The 27,598-nt window shown below is 32.4% G+C and overlaps 4 protein-coding genes across 5 annotated transcripts; 2 read left to right on the top strand and 2 right to left on the bottom strand.

Annotated features, from left to right (window-relative positions):
• The first annotated feature begins 54 nt into the window (after positions 1-54).
• LOC111002803 lies at positions 55-1,394 on the top strand. Its single transcript, XM_022273042.2, has 3 exons — positions 55-213; positions 695-778; positions 1,053-1,394. The coding sequence occupies exons 1-3, from the start codon at positions 168-170 to the stop codon at positions 1,211-1,213; spliced, it is 291 nt and encodes a 96-aa protein (XP_022128734.1). The 5' UTR covers positions 55-167; the 3' UTR covers positions 1,214-1,394.
• On the bottom strand, positions 1,306-5,133 carry LOC111002801 (splicing factor U2AF 50 kDa subunit). Its single transcript, XM_022273040.2, has 8 exons — positions 4,924-5,133; positions 4,271-4,843; positions 3,560-3,642; positions 2,579-2,701; positions 2,418-2,505; positions 2,083-2,236; positions 1,826-1,910; positions 1,306-1,541 (listed from the first exon to the last, which is right to left on the bottom strand). The coding sequence occupies exons 1-8, from the start codon at positions 4,937-4,939 to the stop codon at positions 1,410-1,412; spliced, it is 1,254 nt and encodes a 417-aa protein (XP_022128732.1). The 5' UTR covers positions 4,940-5,133; the 3' UTR covers positions 1,306-1,409.
• A 485-nt stretch (positions 5,134-5,618) lies between these two features.
• Positions 5,619-14,682, top strand: LOC111002817 (major facilitator superfamily domain-containing protein 10). Of its 2 annotated transcripts, none has more exons than XM_022273066.2 (8): positions 5,619-5,783; positions 5,953-6,384; positions 6,625-6,783; positions 7,138-7,320; positions 7,626-7,872; positions 9,478-9,669; positions 10,858-10,995; positions 14,461-14,682. In XM_022273066.2, exons 1-8 carry the CDS (start codon positions 5,781-5,783, stop codon positions 14,673-14,675), a joined length of 1,569 nt encoding a protein of 522 aa, XP_022128758.2. In that variant the 5' UTR covers positions 5,619-5,780; the 3' UTR covers positions 14,676-14,682. The 2 variants fall into 2 exon arrangements, with proteins under 2 accessions (XP_022128758.2, XP_022128755.2); XM_022273063.2 differs by lacking the exon at positions 14,461-14,682 and adding an exon at positions 11,453-12,877.
• Positions 14,683-14,957: 275 nt separating this feature from the next.
• On the bottom strand, positions 14,958-26,957 carry LOC111002856 (DNA topoisomerase 3-alpha). Its single transcript, XM_022273121.2, has 16 exons — positions 26,602-26,957; positions 26,209-26,418; positions 25,786-26,038; positions 25,392-25,562; positions 23,944-24,020; positions 22,699-22,797; positions 21,962-22,244; positions 21,346-21,557; positions 21,066-21,177; positions 20,550-20,779; positions 19,139-19,274; positions 18,728-18,891; positions 17,626-18,208; positions 17,106-17,436; positions 16,394-16,512; positions 14,958-15,206 (listed from the first exon to the last, which is right to left on the bottom strand). The coding sequence occupies exons 1-16, from the start codon at positions 26,788-26,790 to the stop codon at positions 15,073-15,075; spliced, it is 3,303 nt and encodes a 1,100-aa protein (XP_022128813.2). The 5' UTR covers positions 26,791-26,957; the 3' UTR covers positions 14,958-15,072.
• Between the last annotated feature and the right edge of the window lie 641 nt (positions 26,958-27,598).

Genomic DNA, 27,598 nt, shown 5'->3' with positions numbered 1-27,598 from the left:
TTTAATCGACCTACATCAGCACAGCAAGCCCCTTCTACTAAATATAATCTTTTCCTATCTTATCTTAGAGATAAGCTTGTTCTAAACATTATAGTCGCAGTTTTGAGTGAAAACATTTCGTACTTCTACTACTAGAAATAGCAGTAAAAATTGGATAAACAGTGAAAATGGCACAAAGGAAATCATTATTGTTCTATTTTGCAGTTATTTTCGGTAAGTCGAAATACTAATATTACTTATTTGATATATCATAATTAGATGGTGTTGATACATGTAGGTATTTATAGAAAATAAAAACCTATACATATAAATTCTGATTCACCATTATCGTCATATTAAAGTAGGTACCTACTTAACATAGCTATGCTTAATAAAGGTTGTTTGAATGTGTCATAGGCCAATTCTACTAGACAAATTTGCTTATGCACGTTAGAATTCATATAATACCTAGATACCTACTAATAACATGATTTTTGTTACCATTCCTATCGATGAGCTTCGTTTAATTCTGAATTACGCGTATCATATTGTAAGAAATACTTATCCTAATTACTTTACCTAATGTCCTATTTGGCATTACGTTCTTTTAAATTTGTAAATATATTATGTATTAAATACTGTGTTTTTTTTAACAAACGCCTATTACTATTTTATTTAATAAATTACTATTAAACATATTATCATTCTATTTCAGTGGTTCTTAGCACATTGAGCCATGAAGTTGAAGCCAGAAGAAAAATCTTGCGGGGAAGAAGAGTTATGACCCGCACATATTATCGTAAGTTTTTCATCACAGTAGACTATTTTGCATAGAAAAAATGTTATGAAGGTGATTGTAGGTGTCACTTTACACTAATATCTGTATATTTAAAGTACGACTCAACTCGAAAAATGCATTCTTATTTGTGTACATCATAGCTAATCAGCTTGTCTCAAATTTAGATTTATCCTTGTAGAAATATAGCCCTGTAAATGGTGGACACTGGACAGGGTTACTTCGCGACCTACATATATGCATATTTGCAATTTAAAGTACATACATTTGTTTTTAGATGGAAACTCCGTGCCTGCTTGGGCGATCAGCTTGATGTCTGGCATCGGAATGTTATTTGTTGGTGGAGTGCTTTATGCAATCATGAGAAAGATGGTACTATCAGCAGAGACCGGTACATTAAACACATACCAGCCAGCTATGCAAAATGATCAAGTGTAAATTTAAGTTTCTCCAATTTAATTAATTAAATATAATTTTAAAAGGCTATATAGATTTAATAATATTATGTTTTAAATAAAACAATAAAAAAATGTATTTAATTATTTATTCACCATTAAATAAATTTAAAGGTACATGTACTTTCACGTAAATAATCATGTCAATATGGTAATGGAAATTTCAAAATTAGAATGAATTAAAATTCTCTTCTATGATATTTGTCAGGATCAAAGTAAGAGGTTACTACGACCCTATTACTGAATTTTCGCCCGGTGAGTGTTTGTTGCGCCTTCTGACAATCAGCAATGCTATTAAATTCAACGAATACCTGAAAAAAAAAATCGTACAGAAAAACCAGAAAGTTAACGATATATTGTTATGGTGATTTGAGAATTTATATGGTGCTTCGAACTTAAAATGTAAAAAGTATTAATTTCTAACCAACTAAAATAAGCAAAAACAAACTAACTTTAATAAGTTAACAATATGTAACAATAATTATTTTTAATAAACAATTTAGTATCTTAGATATTTTTTTGTGTGTTTTAAATTTAAAATAAATTTTTTAATAAATGAAATATGTTTTTGAAAACCAAATAAATTATAATATACCTTCCCACAGCCTGGTACATCCACACCCTCTATGGGTCGGGGTATTTCTATACTGCGTACACAACCATATTTGTTACATTCCTCTCTGAAAACAAAAAAGTACATTATAAACAGACCAGTAAGAAACCAATTGTAATAACAAATATATTTTTTAATGACTTGTAAACTTTTGGACAAGGTAACATTTCTACACAAATTAAATTATATAAAACACCAGTTAGTTGGTCACCTTCTGGACACAATAAGATATAACTTACTTGATGTCTTCAAGGATATCCTCATATTCTTCTTCATCACGCAGTTCATCTGGCGTGACCATGTTCAATAAGCACAGTACTTCCGTGGGCGGACCAGCTCCGGCCAACGTCAAACCAGCTACTTGTAGAGTAACAGGAGCCGCACCCGTCATAGCTATAAAGAATTTTTTTATATTAAACATCATACAAAAATTCATCTTTGCCATTAGTACTACTATCCGGACCAAAACCTAATGCCCAACTTAAGCCATTTTTGCCTGTCTTTAGGTGCCTAAGCCAAGTGTGCATGTGTATGTAGTGTGTGATGTGAAGCAAACTCGCAAATTTAAAATTACCTAATGTTGAATTCTTCGCGCCGATACTTGCTCTCTGCACAATTAATTTCTTGTCTCCAAGTTGCATTCCATTAAGACCAGCAATAGCCTGAAAAATTAATTTACTTGAACATGTAGAAACATTTTTCTAAAACAAATGATCCAGATTATATTTTTTTTACCTGATCTGTCATTGTTATATCAACATATTCAGCAAATGCATATCCTTTGCTGAGACCCGTAGAAGAATCCTTTACAAGATTGAAGGCTCTCAATTGTCCAAAGGACATCAGAAGTTCTTTCACCTGTGTCACATTATGCATTAAATGAAAATTTCTTTTGGGAATTACACCAGATGTACATAATACTTGTAAATAATAATTATATAAAATCTAGTTTTTCCAGAACTAATAATTTGTACCCGTAAATGTTCACTAATGTAATCGACAATGGCTATGAAATAGTAATCTGACTGTCCTAAGCGCAAGTTATAATCAGATATGAACTTAGGAGACTTGCCTTGTTGTGCCGGCGTCTCGTTCAAACAAGACGTATGTGTGAGAATGAGAGACAACAGTGACACGAGGGCCGCGAATGTGCCAAATCTAAGCTAGGGAGGGGCAAAAAGCAAACTTTATCAGTGAGATGTAAAAAGAATGTATTGAGCGCACGCAATTGCACGCTCATCATGGGTACCTGAAATACCTGAAACGGAAATTATATCGCGGCTAACTGCTGGCAGCACCGTAGCCCTGTCAACTGTTGAATCTCGCCTGAAATAACAGCGGCATCTATGGCCTAAGGGGGACCTAAACTAGTCTCTCGATTTTCGCAGGTATAAAGCTATAGGACAAAAGATCGCGATTGGTTTTGGGATTACTAAATTCCTTTATTCCTAACCACAGGATTGCACTTTATAAAGATGTTCTTTGTGACTAACCTGCAACATACAATGCAAATGTAGAAAAGGTTTTAACTTGAATAAACTTTACATTTTAGCCACAAACCAAAAGAACAGCTCAAAAGTTGGATTTATCCCAATACTGCTTATTTTCTCATATGTATTTTTTAAATCTATTCTTCAACATTATTTTCACATGAACATTTGAACATTGCCGTTTTGTAATACATACTGATAATATGATGATTCTTATATAACTTACCTGGTCCTCATTAAGATAATTAGGAAGACCACCAATAAATATTTTATGTGGTGAATCTGGAACAACTGTACTTATGACACCCGCTGTAAAAAAATATTTCCCAAAGTTGAACATACATGTAAAATGTGATATGTTAATAATAAAACTGATACCAGTAAAGCACCAAGCCACATTCACAGGCAATGAAATGAGACAATTCCTCTCTCCTATTTAAAAAAGATGTTTCATAGGTTTTGACATAACATAATATTACTAGATTAATTTAAATGTGTTTAGTGTAGAATATATTTTTATAAACTCAACAGTACCATTGATTAGTAACTTCCAATTAACTATATGTTTTGTGTATGAGATGGTTTACCTATATAACAATGATTTCAGAGTTCTTTGAGTAGGAGTAAGTAGTTAAATATGAGAATAATCTGTTGCAGTATTCATTTTATAATTCCTCAAGAAGTGTTTTCAAGTGCTTCATACAGGAATGCTATCATGAAGCCAAAAAATTGCAAAAAAAGAACACTAAAAAAATAATTTTACTCTATCACTAAAACATGCCAACAGTTTCATTATCATCATGCCTAATTACATTAATACATGATATGTCAGGACAAAAGGTAGTAGGTCCAGTTAGTAGCATAATTTTCTAAAAACAACTTAGATGCAAAAGCAAATTACAGGAAGCAAACAAGGTGTTGCCATTAAAAAACTCACCAGGCACATTAATAGATGGATTTTCAGTTCCAGGCATCGGCTGGTAGTCATGAGGACGACGAATTTTCAAACTCTGTCCTTTAAAGTTTATTCCATCAAACGCCATAGCTTGGGTAGTTTCATCAATAGATCTAAACTCAAGAAAAGCAAAATTTTTATCGAGATTGATTTGACACGCCAGAACTGGATTGCCAGCAGCTTGTGCCAACCCAGAAAGATGCATCTGTTGGTTGAAAAACTCCATAGTTTCTTCTTCAGTCACACCAAACGGTATATTTCCCACATATAATCGCCGCGCTTGGCGTGTTATAGTGGATCCCACAACTGGGACAGCTGCTTGCGGAGTGTCCGCCACAATGTTTGCTGGAATCTGACCGGCCGCCTGCATAGCTTTATACTGCAATGGCGTAATGTGTTCAAAACCTGGTGGTGGTACATCCCAGTAAAGAGAAGGCTTGCGGCGACGTGATCGTTTCGATGGTGATCTTGACTTGCTTTTTCTCTTTTCTCGGCGATCTCTAGACCGAGAGCGAGTCCTTCGTCGTTCTCTAGAACGTGATCTCCGTCGGCGGTCTGCAATATGCAATATTTAGATAATATTTAATATTTTATTACACAAAAGGACATTTACGAAATATTTTATACAAATATACCTTTATCTTCACCCATAATAGATTATATTAAACAGTTAATATAACCCAATATTAGCACTCGCAAAATATGTTTTACTGTAGTGAAACAAAATGGCGCTGCAAATCAAGCGCAGCCAGTTTTTTTTTTATAACAAGACCAGGGATACAAGTGTTTTAGTCGAAATAAATCTGAAATAAGAAAACGCAGTTAATCTTTAATCTAAATTGTTAAATATATTTAAAGTACATACTAATAAACTTTAAAGTATAATACTGATGGCAATTTGAACATTTTAATTAAGTTCAGAAAGACAGGTACAGTAACTTCTCTAATCTCTTAAAATTGTCTATTATAGAATTATTACTTAGGTAGAAAAAAAATTTGAATCAAATACAGATAAATAAACAATAAAACATCTTGTTTGTCATTATTCATTACGATAGCTCATTCATAATTTTAAAGTGACAAGAATATGCAAGAAATTGAATTTCTTACGCCATTTTGCAATTTGCATATTAGCCCATTACCGAAGATATATTACCAACTTATACTATATCAAAACAGACCATTAAAAATGATATACACACTCGCCTAAACATAGTTAGTAATCAGCACATAACACTACGATTAAGTGTAGTCAGTAGTCACTAGTCACTAGTCAGTCGTCAATTCGTCTATCGTCAGTGTTCATCCGTCGTTGTAGTATTAAGTTAGTATATTTTGTGTTTCCTTTGGTGTACAAGTACGACCAATATCTTATTTGAAAGTACCTAAACGTTAAAAGTGAAAGTTTATACAATGTTTTCTTGTAAATGCTATACTAAATATTAACTAATATAAATCTAAAATTTAATAAGCTGTTCTTCACTTTGTAAAAATGGTATGTTTAAATCTTAAACTATAGGTAATTTTCTTTATTCTGAAGTTATATTTCGATATAAACATTTTGTGAAATAGAAAGTGATTACCTAACTAAATCTTAGTACAATAATAAACCTAAAATTATTTATTTTTCTGTTGTTATTAACTAACATATTTTTATTTATAAGGAAGAAGTACCTATAAATGGCGATTTAAGGAAGAGAAAGTATGATGCTCACGATGCAAACGATATTTCATCCCTCAAAAAGGAAGCGACGTCTGAAGTAACCAAATATCAGCCTTCCAACAACAGCACAATTGGTTTAATTTTTATATCTCTTCTTTTGGACCTGCTCGCATTTACGATGATTTTGCCTTTGCTACCATCACTTTTGGACTATTATAATAAAGAGGAAGGTCATAAAACAACTTTATACTCTTCTCTTTTAAATGCTGTTCAAAGGTTTCAGAAAATAACTGGTGCTCCTGAGAGATTTGCCTCTGTTTTATTTGGAGGTGCACTAGGATCTTTGTATAGTTTTTTACAATTCTTGACAAGCCCAATTGTAGGAAGCCTTTCTGATGCTTATGGAAGAAAGCCTTTATTACTGTTATGTCTGGTGAGTCGTAATTCACTGTTTATGTGACATAGTTTATTTATCTTGAGATTGTTATCATCATTATCAACTTAAATTTTGAAATCTTATAAACCTTTATCTCTTATGTTTAGAATATTTGTATATTCTATCATACATTTGAGAACAATATATCTTTTCTTGTTTCAAAAAATGTTATATGTATACAAGGAGAGGCTTATATTAATAAATTAAATAATTATGATAATTTATTTTTAATTTCAGATAGGAATAGCCTTATCTCATGGCTTATGGAGTTATGCTAGTTCATTCAGCCTATTTGTGTTAGCTAGGTTTATTGGTGGTTTAAGTAAGGCCAATGTTAGTCTTAGCATGGCAATTGTAACTGATGTTTCCACTGATAAAAATAGAGCTAGAGGCATGGTAAGTTGAGTAAAACTTTAACATAAAATAAGACTTCTACTATAAACACTTTTTCTTATTTTATACTTGGTTGGAAATTCCTAATTCCCAGTTCATATTTCTTACAAAGTGTAACTTATGTAATCATATTGGTTTAATACTTTATTTATTAAAAATGGGTATATTGCATATAGTTTAACTTGTGAAATAGAGATCTTACTATATCGGCAGCTTAGTTATTTTTAGTATAGGGACTAAGAATAATTTATCCTATTATCTTTTACAGTTTCCTCCTACAACTATAGTATACCACCAATCTTTTATAATGTTTTTCATGTAAACACAAATCTGTTCAAAATACAATTCTTGTTTCAGGCTTTAATAGGTTTGGCATTTTCAATTGGTTTTATTGTGGGTCCTTTGGCTGGTGCTTGGTTTGCAAAAAACAATGATCATTCCTGGGGCATGTGGGGTGAACGACCTGCACTGTATGCTCTGTCCCTATCTGTTGCAAATATACTTCTTGTCACTTTTTGTATACCAGAAACATTATCAAAGGTTTGTATTTTTAATAATGTAGTAATTGACACCTTCGGTTTTTTTTAACATAAGGTATAATATAAGAGATATATTTATAGGTATTGGATGATTAGCGTTTGGTCTGTTTCAACTATAAAATATTTTCCCCATAAATCAACTCAATTCAGAATTTTACTAATAAGCAAAACGAGCATGTATTTGGCTTTTTTTTTTTTAATTTTTTGGTCACAAACAAACTCATTTTGAAATATCTTCTTGGATTTATCACATAATAAATTAGTATGAGTAAATTTAGTCATCTCATTGACATTAATTTCTTTCAGGACAAAAGAACGTCACTATCTCTAAGCCTATCAAAATCCCTTGATTATGTGTCCCCGTGGCATTTAATGAGATTCAGTGCTGTGAAAAACTTAACTCCCAAACAGAGCAAAGTTCTGTATAAGTTGGGTTTAATTTACTTTATCTATCTCTTTATTTATTCGGGACTTGAGTTTACTCTCACATTTTTGACGCATCATACATTTAAATACACTGCCATGCAGCAGGGTAAAATGTTTCTAGTGATAGGTAAGTTTTTTGCTGATATTTTTTGTAGACTAAAATTTATTGTAAATGCGATTCGATTTGGCATTTGTGACATGTATTTCGTAGTAATAAAAAATATGTAAATAATTTTGTGAAATGTCAAATATAAATGTCTTTGATCCCATTCAAAATGTGTAGCATGATTGCCTGGAAGAGATTGCTTCTTTTCCTTATAAATAAATCGTTCTTATTAAACTCATGCGAAACGTATTTGCCCTTTAGTATTTTATCAGAATTACGATACTCGTTACAAATGCAAATTTCAATCAAGGCCGCCGTTTTACGTAATTAAATCTTAGTAAACCTTTGAAAATAATTCGTGCTATTTCACATTCATATGCTTTTATGACTGCAGAGCTCGTAATATATGTGAGGAATAAAAAAAAAATAAAAATCCTTTATTTGACTCAAAACAAATATTACATTTTACATATTACAATATTCAGTGTGGTTAAAAATGCATCTAATTTTGATAAGTAAGTAAAAACGTGTATTGTATTGTGTGGAGTTTGTAGGTCATTGACTCACTCGCGGGTAAACAACCTTTATTGATTCGTTTTTTTGGTCTTTTATATGGTTTCTCTTAAAAGTTTTGCGTCATCTACGTACACTTATAAATGTCAAATTTTATCACTGTTTTGAGTTTGTAAATGATAATATTGAAAAGTACTCAAACACGAACGATTAGAAAAAACGTTTGAACTGAATTTAAAGTAAATAGATGTCGTAATGTTATTTAATAAACACGCATAGAGAAACTATGATTTATTTGCCTTTTTATATACATATATAATATACATACATCAATACATAAAGCAGTATTGGCCTAGTCGCTTCAGTGTTCGAATACTCGGCTGTGCAAATATGGCCTGAGACCGAATACGTGGACGGCGTGTCAGGCTGATCTGATCTGATCTGCTGAAATGATCATGTAACAGATACAGAAATCTGAGCACTAGACCTAAAAAGATTGTAGCGCCTCTGACTTTTACATACATACATACATATACATAAAGCGACGTAATAGCGGAAATATAAATATCATCATATTTTTCTCGTCACATGATTACTAACTAATGTTTAAGACGGAAACACATTATGTATCTTTTTCATTCTTCTTGTATTTTAATGTGATCTAAAACCGGAAATTAATTTTAAATATATTATAAATATTAATTAGATACCTTAATCAGGTTAAGAATAAATGTGATACTTGAGTTAAAAGTGATTTTAAAAACAGATATTCTTGCTTTTAGGCAATTTAGAAACTGTGTTACAGAAATTGAACGATAATACTTATTGATTGTATATCAAAATGTGTAACGTAGCGACATCTAGTGTAGTTTATGTTAACTGTATCCTGTCTATACATAGACATATAAAATATACAAGTCAGTCTGTCTTTTCCAACGCACTTGGTTGTTCAATTAAGAATACTATATCCGTTTTTTATTAATTGAGCTTTCATTTTTAATTGATATAAATGCGTGTTATTATAAGCTATTATTTAATGGTGATATATGTAGCTCACGCGTACAATTTAAGCTTTTACGACCTATTTTATTATGAATTATATATCGTTTGCAGGTGTTATTATGAGTGTCCTACAAGGAGGTGCGTCACGGCGTCTAGGCGCGCGCGGTGCTATACGCGCGGCTCAACTTGCATTGGTTTTGACTCCACTCTCCTTCTTATGTGTCGCACTAGCCGCTGTCCAGCGACCAGCTCTCATGAGCCCTCTCGCTTGGTTATGGGCGGGGCTTGTAATATTTGCTCTGTGTAAGTATATATTTTCTAATCATATAGTTCGGCTTACATATTATTCAAAGTTTACTTTACTAATAGTTTTATTTGAATACAACTTGTGAGGTTTTGGAAAATATGACCTATTTAATATTAATTAACTAAAATATTCAAAATGAATTTGATCTTTATCTTAATATATATATTTCTTGTGTGCGTGTGTATGTGACTGAACTCCTCCTAAACGACTGGACCAATTTTGATGAAATTTTTTGTGTGTGTTCAAGGGGATCTGGGAATGGTTTAGATTCACAATTTTGTCCGCTGGACAATGTTTTTTTAATTAATTTTTAATTAATTAGTAGTTGTTGATTTTGGAATGTTTTACATTGGATCCGACAGACATCGCAGTGTCAAATTTTAAATAATATTCGAATTTTCTGTCTGTCCCGACGGTTAGCGCTGCGATCAAATTAAAAAAAAGTTTTGTTATCATTGTGTTATTGTAGACCATGTGCTGGATCGTTAGATATTGTCATAACATTTGAATAATAATTTTCATCAAAATGGTCCAGAATGTTTTAGCTTATTAAAAAAAAATTTCAAATTAAAGACGTGTAGACAGGACAACGTCTGTCGGATCCGCTAGTGTTATTATATATCGGGAAACTGTCCTTATGGGTGGTTTCAAAAGGCTTTCATTCAGTTGTTAGTTAATATTCTATTACGGTGCGTCCACATCTGGTGACTGTTTTAAAAAATGAGTGCGAGCATCTCGCAAACGGCTCGCGAGCTGCACATTCGCGGCTCATTCGCCAGATGTGGTCGCACCCTTATGTTTGTTATTGCGACTCCTTAAAGGCCTAATGCTTACTTGGGTAATTAGAGGCTTGGATGAGTAATTATTTTGTAATGTGTATTCTCAAACTGAATATTTGATGTATCTCCTGAATATCTCATGTTAATACATTGTAATCTACTGACTCAAAATAAAAATTCAACTGCACAATTTGGGTCTAAGGCATGACAGTTTCCTCATTATCTTCTGGAGAACAATGTGATAAATTGCATATGGATATGAGCGAGTGTTAAATGCGTTTATAATAAGTCCATTGGTGCACAGCCGGGGATCGAATCAACTACCCCAAAGATTATATTCACACTCTAAAATTAAGTGTATTATCCACAATTTTTTCGAAAACGAATAATAATAATATTTTGTAGCAACGGCTTTTGCGGTATCTTGTATGACGTCCATGGCGGCGTCTCATTCACCTGAAGACTCCCGAGGGGCCGTTTTGGGCACATTACGATCTCTCGGAGCCCTAGCTCGCGCCGCCGGTCCTTTAATTGCTTCTACAGGTACATTTTTTTTAAATATTGTTTTATTGACCCATTTCTATATCTATAGATAGATAATAAAACACTCATTTGTGTTCTCCTTAGGTTACTAAAAAGTTATTTTCATCAAAGAGATATTTAGATTGTTTCGGCCTGGTTTACCAACGTCAATGGCATTCAAACGTAGCTTATACTTTAAACAACACGTTAATTAAGTCTTAGTTTGGCCAGTATACAATTTCTTTTTTGCATAATTTACCGCTTATACTAAATAACTTTTCCAGGAAACATTGATAGGAAAAATGTATAGAACTAAAATTTCATATAATATTTATTTGGCCTGAAATTGGAAGTTTTAAATTCAAAGTAATTCTCGTTTGGCTTAACTTGGTTTCTGATTTTAGGTACTACATCAAAAATATTCTAAAAGTTCATGAACATAAATTTATGTTTAACCATATTTTTCAATTCTTTTCAGTATATTGGTGTTCAGGCGCAGCTGTCACCTACACCATCGGTGCGGTAATTCTTATCATTCCAGCTGTTATGTTGTGTAGACTTAAAACGTAAACCTTCAAAAGGTTCTGTATTATTTTTCACTGCCAACAAATTTGTTTAATTTTTTTTTATATGAAACACATGAACTTTGTATGAGAACTTCAATTCTAAAATATTTCAATTTTTTGTTGTTCTTGCGATGTAATAACGAAAATATAAATATTTTTTATTTAGTAAGTTTTAGAGTCGAGGTTTAGTGGGAATAACATATGTATAAGTCTCGACGCTGAATTTTATTTCTAAATAAAAAAATATGTTATAGATTATACAAATTGTTGTTTTGGCTTAGGTTTGCATTAGGGGCCGTTTAAGTATTAGGTAAGCACAATGGGGGGTCTGCCGTCTGCGTTTTTCTTATTAGGTGATGACTTCCACAGTAATTATTTACTTTTTTACACATATTAATTACCATTGTCATTGTCTATGCATATGTCTAAGCCATAGACTTAGTATATACTAAGTCTATGGTCTAAGCATAGTATTGTCTATGCTTGAAAACGAAACGAACGATTTATATTCGAGGGTTCCTACAAAATGAATACGTTTTTCTCTATTATTTATGAGTTCTTTGCTTACTTTTGTTGACAAGAGGAAGGCGGAGGAGAGGGAGGAGATAAATTGCTGAATATCTGCTTACGTAATACTTGAATGGCCTTATATGAAGCTATTCAATGTGGAATCATTTAAGAGTTTTGTAATTTTATCGACGACGAACAAAAATCATTTATCTAAGCCCGTTGATTTATTTATATTTAAAATGTATGTGTGTTGTATCTTTAACTGTGTGATCGTTTTATTTAAATTTCCGAAGTATTAAATTATTATTTGAAGTATTTAGTAGGTTAAATTTGAGCAAATATGAGTACAGTTAAGTACTGACTGAAATAAAAGACTATTTGTAGTATTGCTAGTAAAAATTTGTAAGATTAAAAATTATTATCACAGACAAACGAAAGATGTCATAATCTTGTAATAAAATAATCCGAATATTTGTATAATATTTTTATAAACAGTAATTATAAGCCGTGTTAAATATTTATTAATTTCGTTATATAACTGTTTGTTTAAAACATTTCGAGACTTTCATATTAACTATGTATTTATAATTAACATTATGGTATCTGGGGCCTAGACAAAAACGATATGTGGAAGGCGTGACCAACATACGATCCTTTTATCAATATAAATCAAGACAAACGATAAAATTGAGATGATGTCATTTCATAAACTACAGATAGGTTTTTATTTTGAGAGTTGTTTACGTTATTTGAATGTTTACAGTTTTTCTTATATACGTATTTCAGATGTTTTACCTTTTTAAAAATAATATATCAGTATTAAAGTATCTGTTGTTTTATTGCGATACTATCCACGTAAAAAGGATATTTTTTAATAAGCCAAGTTTATTCTACGGATAATATAATGTACTGGTACAATTATGGAATATACTATTAGAACATACCTAGCATGTTCTATAACATTTCATAATGATCGCATTTTTATCTATCATTACAACGATCAGGGGATCAGCCTCTTTTAATCCATCCATCAACAACATCGCTCTTCGCATTACACGAAACCCCTGGATAAAAAAATGTAACGTATAACTAACTATACATTGAAAAGTGCCGAATTAAGGGGGCCCCTTGATAGAATTTGCTTCTCAAGTTTAGGGTATTAAATAAAACAAAACCGCTACAAATATTTTAAAAAAAATTTATAATCAGCAAATTTAGAGATATTTACACTTTCAATATTAAGCAAAGCATAGTGTTACTATATTTAAGGAAGTCTTTATTGGAAGTGTTCAACAATGTTTGTAAAATACCTACTTATATTTAATATTAAACGTGACGGATTCGAGTTTTGTTTTTTAAGTGGAATTGAGGCAAGCTGCTATATAAGTTAATATTTATTTATTACAGTTACGGGTATTATTATATTCGGGTACGGCCCCCAAATTCGCGGGGCCCGTAGCATTTGCTACTCTTGGTACGTGGGTAATCCGGCACTGATATATTATACTTCGATATTTTAATTGTCTGTCTGTTGAGATCTTCGCCAAAGTTATTTGACCAACATATCGCCTATGTATAAATAGAATTTCGTATGTAACATGTTAACCGATTTTTAATATTCAGGAATCTTGTGATAATTAATAGCTTAGAAGGATTATTCAAGTAGTGTAGTTCAGTAAATAACACACGTAAATCTTAATGATTTGTAGCCAAAAAACAATACATGAATGGGAGCGACTTCTGCAAAGAAACACGACTAAATTTGTTACGTCAATAGCAATATATTGTTTTATTATTTCGTTACCATGACAACATGTTTCTTGCTTTACTTTCTGAATGAACAATTGTTTTTATACTAGTTGTTATGGCTTGCGTTGGAAAACGTATTCAATAAAAATGCCATTATTTAGTAACAAGTTTTCACCTAAAAGTATTCCGGTAAGAAAATTTGATACTTCGGTGATAAGAAATGAATTCGGTAGTGATTATGCTGCAAAAGAATTATCTATTGACATTCAACCGCTTAAACTAAAATTTGGTGATTTCGAAATATCCTTTGAGGATGGGCAATGGATACCAGGTGAGACATTATATTTACTTCTTTCTTGGAAGTTACAATTCTAAAATCTCTCAGCTCTACATGAGATTGTATTATTATTATTGTGTATTTATTTATAACATCATTTGAGGGCATCTAGTTGATGGGCTTTTTGCGTAATTGTTAGTTTTTACTATAAGTCTCCCGACTACTTTTTTTTATAGAACAGGGGGCAGGAGGCTCACCTGATGTTAAGTGATACTGCCCATGGACACTCTCAATGCCAGAGGGCTCGCGATTATTATTTGAAGTTATATTATCATCTCAAACGGTCGATTATTAACGTGTTCAATTCAAATTCGTATTCTGTAGCTTCAGGAAAGGCTGGATTAACTCACAAAGAGAATATGAGATTAAGAAAAGAATTGGAGCAGCTTGAGGAAGAGAATAATATGTTGCGACTAAAGTTCGAGGTGTTGCTCGATATGATGACAGATAAGACCGTGGAAGCTGAGCAACAGGCAGAATTACAGCGATCTCAGAGTATGAGCTCTTTGAAACAGAGAAATAAAAAATATAAATGGTGAAATTGTGTTTTACATTTATCTCCTTTATGAAACTTTGTCCTGAGAATTCAATTCAATTATATATTAAGATTTAAGAAGACGTTTTAAGTACGCCAACCTGTCATTGAACTTCGCACTAATACGTAGTAGGTAACGTACATATTGTTACAATTTACAAAAAATAATAAAGCTAAAATTAACAAATAATTAAATTACGTTTGATTTTCCTCGTTAGTACTTGTATGTTGAGTCGTCAATAAATTTTGTATTATCCATAGATGTAAATAAATAAAAAAACTAGAAAACAAAGTAATATTTTATTCTTAGCGGTACAATTCAATTAAACGATAACAATACCAAAAGTAGTTTTATTAATACGTTTAATACATAAAAACGATGCTCAATCGAGAATTTGTATTTATTGATTATTGGGACATCTGTTTCTTGTGTGTCCCTCTTGTCGGCATACGCTACACTTTCTACGACTATCCGAACTAGAATTGGCCCCGCGTCCACGTCCCCGACCTCTTCTATTGGTACTGTTTCCCCATTCTGCAAAATATTAATATTGACTGACAAATTTGACCAATTGCTATGTTATAAAACTCTTTTGATTTAAATTTTAAAAAAGTTAGCGTTTAAATTCGTTTGTTTACTTTTTTTTCGCTTCAAACAGCAATTCGTCCATGAAATATATAATTCAAAAATGGATAAGATACTATATCGGCTTCGACTATTAACAAAAGAGAAAAGGAATAAATAATGATTTTGGTAATGTAGTTAATTTTATCTTTTAACATTGAGACAATCAGTTATTTAAATAACGATCAATAAAAAACGGTTATCTATGTATGTATGTGTAAGATAATTGTTGAAATTGAAAAGTGAGAGTTATATATTTAGGCTTCAAAGAAATACGTATGATAATGATATTCCGGCTTTCATGTACGCGAAATTGAGTACTATAGGACGTTTTTCCATTGGTTTACAGCCGGGGATCGAAATGAACACCTCTACGAATAGGTTCTACGCTAAAACAACTGGACCACCACTGCTCTGATGTTTATGTTTTAAATAGGTTAATTCCTGAAACAACTCAGGGAATAGTCCATGTTCATAAAAATAGCTTCAGTAGCTTTTAAAATGTTTCCGCATCGCATTCGGTTGACATGCATTTGGCAAAATTTAACAAGTCGGTTTAATTTTTCTAAATGATAATTTAATTCGTTATTTAATATTTTAAAGTGAAACTCAAACTTTTTCGTCTGTGTGTTGCATGTCGCGTGACGGTCGGCCGCGGAGTAGGGATAAAGTGAAAGGCGCTCGTCATAGCAGCCTAGGCCAATATGGCGGCGCACATAGTTCGCAGCAGCTGACCGTGATATTAGACTAATATTATTAATTTGTGCCAGTGCTCCACGCTATTTTGTTTGTTACTGTCAGTGTTTAGTGTAAATGTTGTTAATTATTAAAGTGATTTTTTTTTTGGTTTCCCATTATCATTCCAATTTTCCAATTATAATATTAGGATTGGTAAAGCGATTTGTATACCCTTAATGGAATATTATTCCAAAAATTTTTAGTTAAATATGTGTAATGTGAAAAAAAGTTTCACTTTTACCGTGATTTCATAAAACCATACATTCCCTTTTTTTAAACGCAAACATCAATCATTATTCAAACATCCAATCATTACGGAATCGTCTATGGACGTATTTCTCATAGAAAATAAAATTCACCCGAGCTGGTTGAAGATTCCCCATCTGCCCATTGAAAGAAATTGCATCGTTTGTTGAACTCCTTGGGGCAGCCGTAAAAGGGACGCCCTTTATTCGGACCTTCTTTGTGGACAGTTATCCTATCAGATAGAAAAAATGATATAGGGTTATTTCCTTACAACACGATAAAGAGCTTCGCTGGCAACCAATTTTGGTTACTGTTCTATGTATATCTAGATAATTTGCGACAGCAATTTTTTTTACAATATCATTAGAAATTATTGTAATTAAGAAATTACGTTATCATAAATACTAATATTTATAGAAATAGATAGAACATGCTATTCTCAAATCTAGCTATCCACGCTGGTTTTTCAGATAACCTAGATTTTCATAGAAATTCCAAAAATATATTTTTTTAATTTTATATAATGGCAGCAAACATCAGGAGGCCCATCTGATGTCAAGATAACGCCGTCCTGGACATTCAGTTTGCCAAACGTTTCATAAGTGCGTTGCCGGCCTTTTAAGAATTGGTACGATATTAATTATTTCATTCAGAAAGCAATCTATCTCTATTCCACTTAATATCAAATAACCCTTTAATCTAATATTATCTTGTATAGATACTCGTACTTGACAAAACTATCGCAAAGATAAATGGAAATCTATAATTTTATCTCGTTTCTTTCAGAATAGTAATATTAGTTATCGCATAGAAACTCGTACATACTTTTTACACGGAAGCCGGCATTCACACATAACATTATCTTCATTGGGTTGAAAGTCATCTCTATTGTAACTCGATGCGACGCCCCAACCTCTTGAAATACCGGAGTCTGAAGTACCCCTGGAATTACCAGGGGCAGAAGTACCCCAAGAATCGTTTTGGTCAGAAGTACCCCTGGAACTACCCGGGGCAGAAGTACCCCAAGAATCTCCAGGTGTTGAAGTGCCCCATGAGGCATCACTTTGAACGTTGGAATCTACCGATTCCGGTGCCCATAGAAAGAAATCACAACCATTGTTATCTTTGCCTGCTTGGCATTTGTAGAATTTCTTACCTAAAAAGATGAATTTAATTTCAATAGTACAAGACGAATTACACGTATCAATAAAGCTATGATACAGTTACAAATTTTAAAGAACAAAATATGGATTGATAAAAACTAATGTGAAAGAAATTTCAGAAGATTAATTTTATAAGAAATCAGATTAAGTATAAATACTAGATTATTCGATTGAAAACTTACCAAAGTTTGCATTTTGCTTTCTGACAGTCAACAAAATGGCCGGTTTATTGCACCCACAAATAACATTATTATCATCACTATCGCCAGGATTTGGATTTGGGAATCGTGGACCATTTCCCACATTTCTCGGTACTGGTAATCTAGGTGTTTGTGTGGGTATTTGACCTCTATTTGTATTAAGGGGCGGAGTAAATTGCCTTGGCTGTGTTTGTCTAGTATTAGGTAAATTCTGACTTGTATTACGTATACCTTGCCCTGTATTAGGTACGTTTTGTCTTATATTAGGTAAATTCTGACTCGTATTACGTATACCTTGCCCTGTATTAGGTAAGTTTTGTCTTATATTAGGTAAATTCTGACTTGTATTACGTATACTTTGTCCTGTATTAGCATTTGTTGTTCTATTGGATAAATGTTGGTTATTATCAGTTTGTGTAGATCGGACACTATTCAAGTTTATTCTTAGCAGTTCTAAGAAAGTTGTATCACAACCACCAATACATGCAGTGTAAGGTGATGGGTATAAGTGATTTATTGAGTTATTTCGCCATTCGAATTTAACCTTTTTGTAATTCGGCCCGCACTAAAAAAAATCATTTAGTTATTTCGGCAATCTTTATTTTATTAAATATATTATGTATGTGTATATATGTCGCAGCCCAGTAGCTTAATAAGGCGTTCATTTTTTTATAGAACATGGGGCAAACGGGCAGGTTACACACCTGATGTTAAGTGATATCGCCGCCCATGGACACTCTCGATGCTAGAGGGCTCGCGAGTGCGATGCCGGTCTTCTAAGAATTTGTAGACTCTTTTCTTCTTTTACCTAACCCCATAGACGTTTTCAAAGCAATTTTTAAAATGTTTCTCTACAAAAGCGAATTGGTCAGACGACTTAGTTTTGCGCTAAGCAACATACTTTGCGGTTCATTTTTATTTATAATCCTTATTTAGGCGACCATTAAACCCGCTATTAAGGTAAGGTAAACTTGTCGAATTTCTTATATTAAAATTTTCCTTTAATATATAATGTACTACTATGTACTTATTATTATTATATTATATGATTTGGGGAAAATTATTTAATAAAGCATTTACTTACTGTACGACATGTGTCTGGTAGGACTTGCAGGGTTTTAACAATAGAAGGCAGCCAGACAGCATTTTTGCAATTTGGGTACGACATACAACTCATGTAGAATTCATCTGCATTGTTTTTCTTCTGTCGCAGTATCATATCCGAACCACATTTCGGACATTTGAACACTGAAAATTTATTTATAGTAATTCTGTATTGGTTCGAGCACCGGTGATAAACATTTGCATGATAAAAAAAAATAAAAATATTTGCCTTGCTTTTTATGAGAGAAAGAGAGAGAGAGAGACAGACAGACAGAGAAAATCGAGCACGCCGCACAGCACAACTATATCATAGGTCTTAAATTTAAATACGGTTCAATTATTTGTCGTAAGCCAAAGTATTAGTAAATAGTGGTCGCGTATATATATTTACCAGAGGGCATATTATTAGAGCCAATCTCACTAGGTGTATAGTCTAACGGCCTTTCGGAAAATCTCTCAGCAAGAGCGCCATCTATTTTATTTGCTTCCGCTGTAACTGTTAAGTATACTTCTTTGTATTTTGCAACCTGTAATGTCAGACAACCGTGAGAAACATTATTGGAGAAATGACAAATCAAGTCAAAATCATTTATACATATAGGTAAGTAGCGCAATATACACTTTTGAACGTTAAAAAATAAATACATGTTAAATTCTTCAAATTTTACCAGTTCACAAATTAAGGGCGTAGAAGGGAAGAGAAGAGGCAAAAAACTCTCCGCCACTCTTTTTAATCTCCAAGATTTTTGTTTTACACAACATTTGTAAGACTGACCCACGTAGGGATATTCCGCAGATCACCCTTCTTGTACTACAAATATCGATTTAATGTCAGCAGCATTACCCCACAAAATAACTCCATATGACATGATACTATAAAAACAGCTGAAATAAACGAGTATTTTAATTTTTTTTAATTGCTGTATTTTCAGTCGTAAAATCGCGAATCTTATTCACTGCGAACGCTTCAGAACTTAGCCTATGCGAAAGACCTTCTATGTGTTGGCCCCACTGGAGTTTACTATCTAATCTAACTCCCAAGAATACCGCATTATCTACAAAGACTATTTCCTCATAATAATTATTTGAGCATTACTAATTTTTATATTTGCCGTAACAAATTTAATACATTTTGTTTTCTTTTCTTTAGATTATTTGTACCAAACCAGTGAACTATCTTGTGAAGCTCCTTTTCAAGAAATGGTAGGTCATTCACATATACGAGGAATAAGAAGGGACCAAGTATGAAGCCTTGCGGTATACCCATAATAACAGACGATTGTTGTGATTAATTAATTACGTTTCATTTACATTTTACCTTTTGAATTGTATCGCTGAGGTGAGATTCCAAAAGTTTTAGCGCTTTTTCGCCAGTACATAATGCTGAAGTTATTTGATTACGATTTCGTGATGGACACAGTAAATCGTAAAAATCTCCAATGGCAATCATGAGAATTTCCCAGGCATTTAAAATCTCGGAAATAAATTTAATACCATAGTATAAGTTATATAACTATTTTCGAACTGTGTCAATTTAATAACCAAGAATTCAATTGATTTGAAGAATTTTATTAATTGATCAAGAAGATTTACTCAATGCAGGCAGCACAGACAGTGGCAGTGGCCTTTCGTGAGCTTTTATAAGAAAAAAATAGATTATTCAAAATGAGGTCTTGCACCTCAAGCGTCGGGGAAATTAGGAAGACAACCTTGGAAGCTGGTATATTCTGCCAAGTACCAATTGACCTTAAATGGTGGTGGCACTGCTAGCTTTTTTAAGGTTTGTTACATACGTTTCATACCTGTTCTGCTAAAACAGCATCAGGCTGCTTTCTTCCTTCGGATATCGCTTTTAAATCAGCTTCAAGTTGCGCTCGCAAATGCGGTTTTGATATATTAAGACCCATCGCGTCGTATCCTTCGACTAGTCCCATACCCAACAGGCCTGGGACGAAATGTATAGCATCTGCTAATGCTACATAAGATCGATTTTTTATTGTCTCAATGTGATCTGCGTGTGTTGCGTCCGTGCCTAATAAAACGAAGAAATCCCACAATGTTATTGAATTTTTTTATAGGATAGGGGCAGACGTGCAGGAGGCACAAGTGAATGGACAATCAAAGCCAGCTCGCAATTGCGTTGTCGGCCCTTTAAGATTTGTTATCGTAATTTAAAAGCAATCTTTCTCTGCCCAAGATAAAAAGCCATTGATGCAGACAAGGTCTTTTATTTATAATTGAAATACAACAATTTATGAAGTTTGATGGCCAAAGCTCTATTTTATGAATTATTGATGTTAATAATTTTAATTACTTACCAATGCCATGTTTTTCCATGAGCGCTATAAGATCCGCTTCCGTTAACAAGTTTGGCGGTGACGTACTTCCGTCCACGAGATCTATACTTGACGGGTTGAATGTTTGTCCCGACTAAAATGGCATTCATATTTTATTTATGTATTTATTTAAAGTAGTTATTTGTTATTGTATTTATAGATCATTTTAAAGTTACGAAAAAAAATATCTAAATAAACTGTTAGGGTTTAGTTTTTGTTTTTTCGTATAAAAAAATCCATATGCTATATGGGGCATACAAACCTGATAGACATGAATTTCCTTAGACGACCACTTATCATATGGATATACGTCCAAATAATTCCTCGCGGTTATCATAAGCCCATTGGCTGAGAATACTTCGTTGGCAATATTAATATTAACTGTGGTTTCTTGGCCTTGTGCGTCTTTGGAACAACAGGCGAGAAACGAACGAACTATGAACTCGTATAGGCGTAGCTCGTTGCCGCTTAAATCTGGCAACACAGGCTAATTTAAGTATATTAATCCTATATCAGCCAATGCCAAATGACTTGTATTCAGGTCATGGAATAAACTATTAAAAAATTTGATAACCCGGCCAATGGATTTGTATCCAGGACATGTACATAATTTAAGCAGTCACTGGCCAATTATAAACTGTCCCTCGGTTTTAATTTGAAAACGAAAGAATGCTCTTTAATTATTTTTGTTCAAACAAAGAAACAAACAAACAAAATATCTTTATTCATCTAGGTAAACAAGTACATTTATGAACGTCAAAAAAATAAAATTGTAAATTTACATTTACTACCAATTCGCAAGTCAGGGGCGTAGAGCGGGCAAGATGTTAGTTGTCACTACACAAGTAAAGCAGAAAAAAAAACAAAAAAAAACTCACTATTAGTATATTTTGTGGGGTGAATAGGCGGATGGGCCTTATCACTCTTATTTCCTTGTCTGGGAGTAGGTCCACCGCTATCCAAAATATTCTGCGCAAACGAACCCCAATTGGGATCGCTGGTGTGTAGACCCACCAGTTGCCCCAGGTTCATTTCCTTTGGAAACTCGTTTGTTTCTGTACGAGGATAGCTTATCAGACCCTGGGTATATAACTTTTCCGCCAATCTCATAGTTTCTTTGGCGTTAATTTTTAATTTTCTTGACGCCAGTTTTTCAAGTTCCTAAAATGTTATGAGAGCATTTTTACCAATGTAACATATTATTCATTTTAAATAGTGTAGAATATCGCCAAATTATATGTACAAAATATCGGGAATTTAGCTCGGCTACTATTAAATTTAATCTGTAGTTTTTTTCGAATCTTTGGTGTACGTAAATAGTAAAAAAAGAAACAACGCGAATTATTCCATTATTTTGTATTATTATAGCATTTGAAAATTAGCAATGCGTTAGATGTCATGATAAATCAATTAGGGACAACATTCGTTTCATTATACCCATTATCTAAAGACAAGCATGCAGACTTTGAAAACGACATTCATCATACACATATTTTCTGCCTCTTTTTTTCACACAGTAAACAAAGTTTGACAAAAAAGAAAAGGCACTTAAGTCACAGGTTGCATTAGAATGCCCTACATAGGTAAATGGTGTAAATATTAAGTAAATACTTACCACAGTGTCTAACGGCAAAGGTCGCCATTTTGATTTAGGTTTCGTTTTGACATCGGTTACCGTAGCAAGAGGACTCTCTGTACATATCTCGTGTATAACCTTAAATTTGAATCCTTAATTAAATTTGTTAAATAATGTATTGGAAATGAAATTAAAACTAAACATTAGCTAGCTATTAAAGGCTTATAGTATGTATATGGACGAGGTTAATTAACGCATGACTATTTGTGTAATATTCTGAGTCGAAACTTCGCGAAGTATAATGGCCGTATTTGATTTATACATACAAGAGTAATACTTTTTTTTTTAAAACCAGTGACGCTACCTTTTAGGTTTCAGCCTCAAAATGTTGTATTTGTTTATGATGATTTGTTTTTTTTTATTAGGCAAGTGGGTTCAGACTTCTGGGCCTGACACACGATCTTTCATTTTTAGATATATTTGATTTTTTGAGAAAAATCTACCACAACTTTTTCATTATATTTTATTATAATCTATTACATATTCAACTAGCTGACCCGTGCCGTTCTTCGTATGACTACTTTTATGAATACAGAGGTTACATTGACATGACATCGAAGCCAGGATTGACCGCTTGTTAGAAATATTTCAGGCTAATCGTAAAATACTTCGTAAGGTTGTGGTTGTTTTACCCTTTTAAGGGTAATTAAAATAAATAAGTTACGCAAGACACTACATAGTTACATTGTCACGCATATACCCAGAACGCACCATAAGCGTTAGTACAAATGATACAACGAATGTTTAGTTTTGCATAATTTTTATCATGTAAGGGTTTTTAGCTGTGAGAATGTAATCATGTTAACTTCAGTCTAGCATCGACCACCGTTTAAATAGGAGTCTAATATCTATCGTTTAAAATAACACATGTACTATTTTTATAATTCGCTAATAAAGTTTCTGTTTAAAAAAAATCTTTTGAATACCGTCGCGATTTGACTACATAATGTTGTAACTTCGACATATAGAAAATATCTAAACAAAATCATTTTTTTTGGTAGCAAAGCAGTGTTCAGTGTTGCTGGTGACAGCAACTTAAAGTTGGCTTGGGTCCATTTTTGATTAAAGAGATTCTTTCTATCTTTATAAACAATTAAAACATGAATTTTGTTATTATGATAGAGATATGACGTGGACAAGTGATGCAAAATGAGAAGCTTTAGAAATTCATATAGTTCATCAGAACTTATATTAATTTTTCTTTAATTAATATTTAATACATACCTGGCAAGCTTCTTGATCAAACAGCCTCACCCTTTCCCAATTAAAATCGACGCTTAAGCCATTCATTGTGTGATTTACTGGAAATTTATGTTTAAAGGACTATATTTCTCATTATAAAAATATATTTTATTTATATATGAGAAACTTAATACGAGCGAGATACACGCCATTAGCCGTCCCAATTGTAGTCTACTATATTCACTCTAACATGCATCTTTAATGGATTTTTGAATTTGTCAAACGCACCAATATTGCGAATTTTAGATGTTAATTTATTAAATAATTGCACATCCTCATACCTAATAGATTTCTTCAAATAATTTATATGCGGCTTCGGCTATAAGCTTACTCGCTCGACGAGTATTGCGTGTAGTAGTATATTTGATTTTTTTTAATGATAAGCTACTATAGAGAGTTATTTAATTTTTTTATAAAAATACGGGTGCTACAAACATATAGTTCTTTAATCGTTATATCGATCGAAATTTAAATATTGTCTATTGGCTTGAAGTTGTGCGGGTCATGGCTGCTCAGCAATGGACTTTAGACATGCTCAAATAACACTCATATAGCGAAAAACCTTAGTAATCTCTTTTTCTTAATTTTCTTAATCTTAATTTTAAATTTGGTAAGGTTCACAGTGTCCAGATAAATTCCAAATAAGCTATTTATTACTTATTGGTAGGATAAACTAATGTTTGTTGAGTTTCACGACTGTCAGATAGCACTATTCGTCATGAAACGCGAAGTTTCTTATTCGTAACTTTTATCTTTCGAATAATTTATGTGTTGCATAGCTATTGGGTACTTTATCCATACATTGTGAAACAGGCCCTTAGGAATATATTTATTTTTTATTTTAAAAAAATTACGGGATTTAATTTTTCTTCATTATTTCAACATAAAGAAACATCATCCAACAATAATATTTTAATAATTTTTAATCCCCTTACATCCCGAACTTTTAAACTTTCTTAATTTCATAACTATGTCAGAAACAGCTTGACATATTTTTATGAATTTTTATTGATAGGTAGATGATGATTTTTTTGATGTGAAACATCTATAGCCGCACGTAAAACCGATTTCTGGCGTGGCGACGCATGCCGTGGCGACGCGTCGCCACGCTATATGATATACAGTCTAAATGCAGTAGTAAATTTCACATTAAAAATATTTAATGAAAATAATGTTTATTCAACAAATAGACATCGTTATCTGGAAAAAAATCGTAATATTTTATTTGATCATTATGACATATTTAGTTCCTATCACAATCTGTTCTTTTCTGCTTATTACTTTAACAAAATAATGTCGATGTTTCACATCTGCCAGGCGTCCCGTGACGGCACACATTTTTTTTCTTTCAAATCAAGGAAGGCTGTATCTCATAACCACGTAACTAACTCAAGTGAAACCAGTACAGTTAGCATATTGTAAAATATCACCTTTTAATTTCCAAAACGGTTCTGCAACAAAGTTCTCAACAGCTCTATATCTCTCCACCACAAATCCCAGAGTTGGAAACTGACAAGAACCATAACTCACAAGGCTCTGGGCAAGAGTGCTTGGGAATACCTTTTGGAGACGTAGTGTTTGGAACCGAGTGAATGCAGCACCTGCAATATCCTGAGAGAGTATTTCAAATTGAAGATATAATATCAAATTTATTATTCTTTCATTTTTACTCCATATTTATATATCAATTACTAATATTCGGCTTCATAATAAGATTTAATATATATATTAAGGCAATAATGGTACTATTAGCTACATACGTCATTGAAGTGTCACAGGCCGCATACATTAGCAACATTTTTTTTCAAAGTATGAAAAACTTACCTATTCTTAAGTCCAACTCCTGACGCACATCAACTGCATCACTAATATTTTTGTTAGGTTGTTCCAAATTCTGTAAAGCTCTTTTCACAGAAATTGCTGTTATTTCAGAGAACTTTGCACGGAAAATCTTCAAGTTATTCTTAACAGCAGAACATACTTCTATAATTTCAAAACCTATGTTTTCACCTTCTCTATCACAATCTGTCCATATAATGAGCCCTTGACAACCACGGACCTCTCTTTCTAATGTTTTCTGGAATTATTTTAATATAATTCATATAAGCTCAACTAAACTAAGTATGTACATAAGTAAAACTTCTAAATTATATGTATTTAATTTTAATGAAAGTGCTTAATTAAATTTCAAAAAGCTCATAAATTTTTAAAAAAAGTATATGTGGTTAGGTATGCAATACTTTGTACCTTAATTTTCTCATAGTTTTCTGGACAAAACTTGAAAACTGGAGCATCAAAAAGTGTAAGGGGATTGCAAGATTGCCAATTTTTATAAGCACCAACAAATTCCAAAGCAAGAAGGTGACCCGACACAGATGTCATTACCATTTGGCTTTTTTGCCCCAAAACTTCAGCTTCAAATTCATATATCTTGTTATATTGCGATAAACCTTCCCTCTATAACAACAAAAGAATAAAATTGTATTTTAATGCACACAGTATAACTACAACATAGCATACTTATAGTGAAATATTTTGCAAGTACATATAACCTATGCTATTATAGTCTAGGAAACCTAACCTATCCTATTCATATTACGTATATTACTATAAAATATGTATTATAAACGTATAATTTACCCTTCGCGAAGTTCCACGTGATAAATGCAATGCAATATTTTTTGCTGCATCATTTTTTTCAGCAACATTTAGGTACTTCATAGTTTGTGTGTTCTTACCCCGTAGCTGATTAAGAAAGCATTTATAAACGCACTCAAAATGTAGATGCTGCTCACTTATGATAAATGCGATTCTAGACAACAATATCATTATAAATTAAGCACTGGTTGATGGTTCACATAATTCTAAATTCTATGCAGCACATAAATAATTTGCCCTGTAGAAGTTATTATTAAATATAATTAAAAGGAATAACAGTAGCAAATAGATCATTACTGATAGGCTTATTCCAGAAATTGTAATACTTAATACATATTTAATATAATATTAAAATTTCACTATTAAATAAACAAACAAAAAGAATCTCCCCGCCAAAATCTGTTGTACACACAGATTACTAATTAATTTTAATAATAGACAGACTATCTGTACTATGTGTGCTATGTAAAAAGATTATAAACTGTGTCTAATGCTTAGGACCTAAGCGGTACGATAAAATTATTATAATTATAATAAGAACAATTAACCACACTTAAATGGAAAACTAAGGAACATGTAGGCCTTTTTCTGACGCCATCGATATCGTCGAGTCACATAGTTTGTTAAGTTAAGTTGGCAATCGTTTTGACGACATTATTATCCTTAAAAAATTGCCATAAATTCATTAAACGTACTATGTACATATTACGTTAGTTAAGAAAAAGATTAGCTCTGGATGTAACTTATTTAATAACAGTTTTTAATTGTTAAAAGATTTTGTAGTTAAAAACACTTATGTAAAAATCTGTCTCATTTATCCATACACATATATAATTTAATAATTTATCCTAAGGTTCAGATCATCAAGTCTCAAGTCAACCCTGGGGTAAAATGTAAATCTGTTCAGTCTCATCTAAATCTACTTTATCTGAGACTTGAGGTTAACAGATGACAGCACACAGCTGTCATAACACGATTA

The sequence above is a fragment of the Pieris rapae genome, chromosome 8 (genome assembly GCF_905147795.1).
Source record: "Pieris rapae chromosome 8, ilPieRapa1.1, whole genome shotgun sequence".
In the NCBI taxonomy this organism is placed as follows: domain Eukaryota; kingdom Metazoa; phylum Arthropoda; class Insecta; order Lepidoptera; family Pieridae; genus Pieris; species Pieris rapae.
The sequence above is the reverse complement of the archived record's forward strand: the minus strand, read 5'-3'. Positions and strand labels throughout refer to the sequence as shown.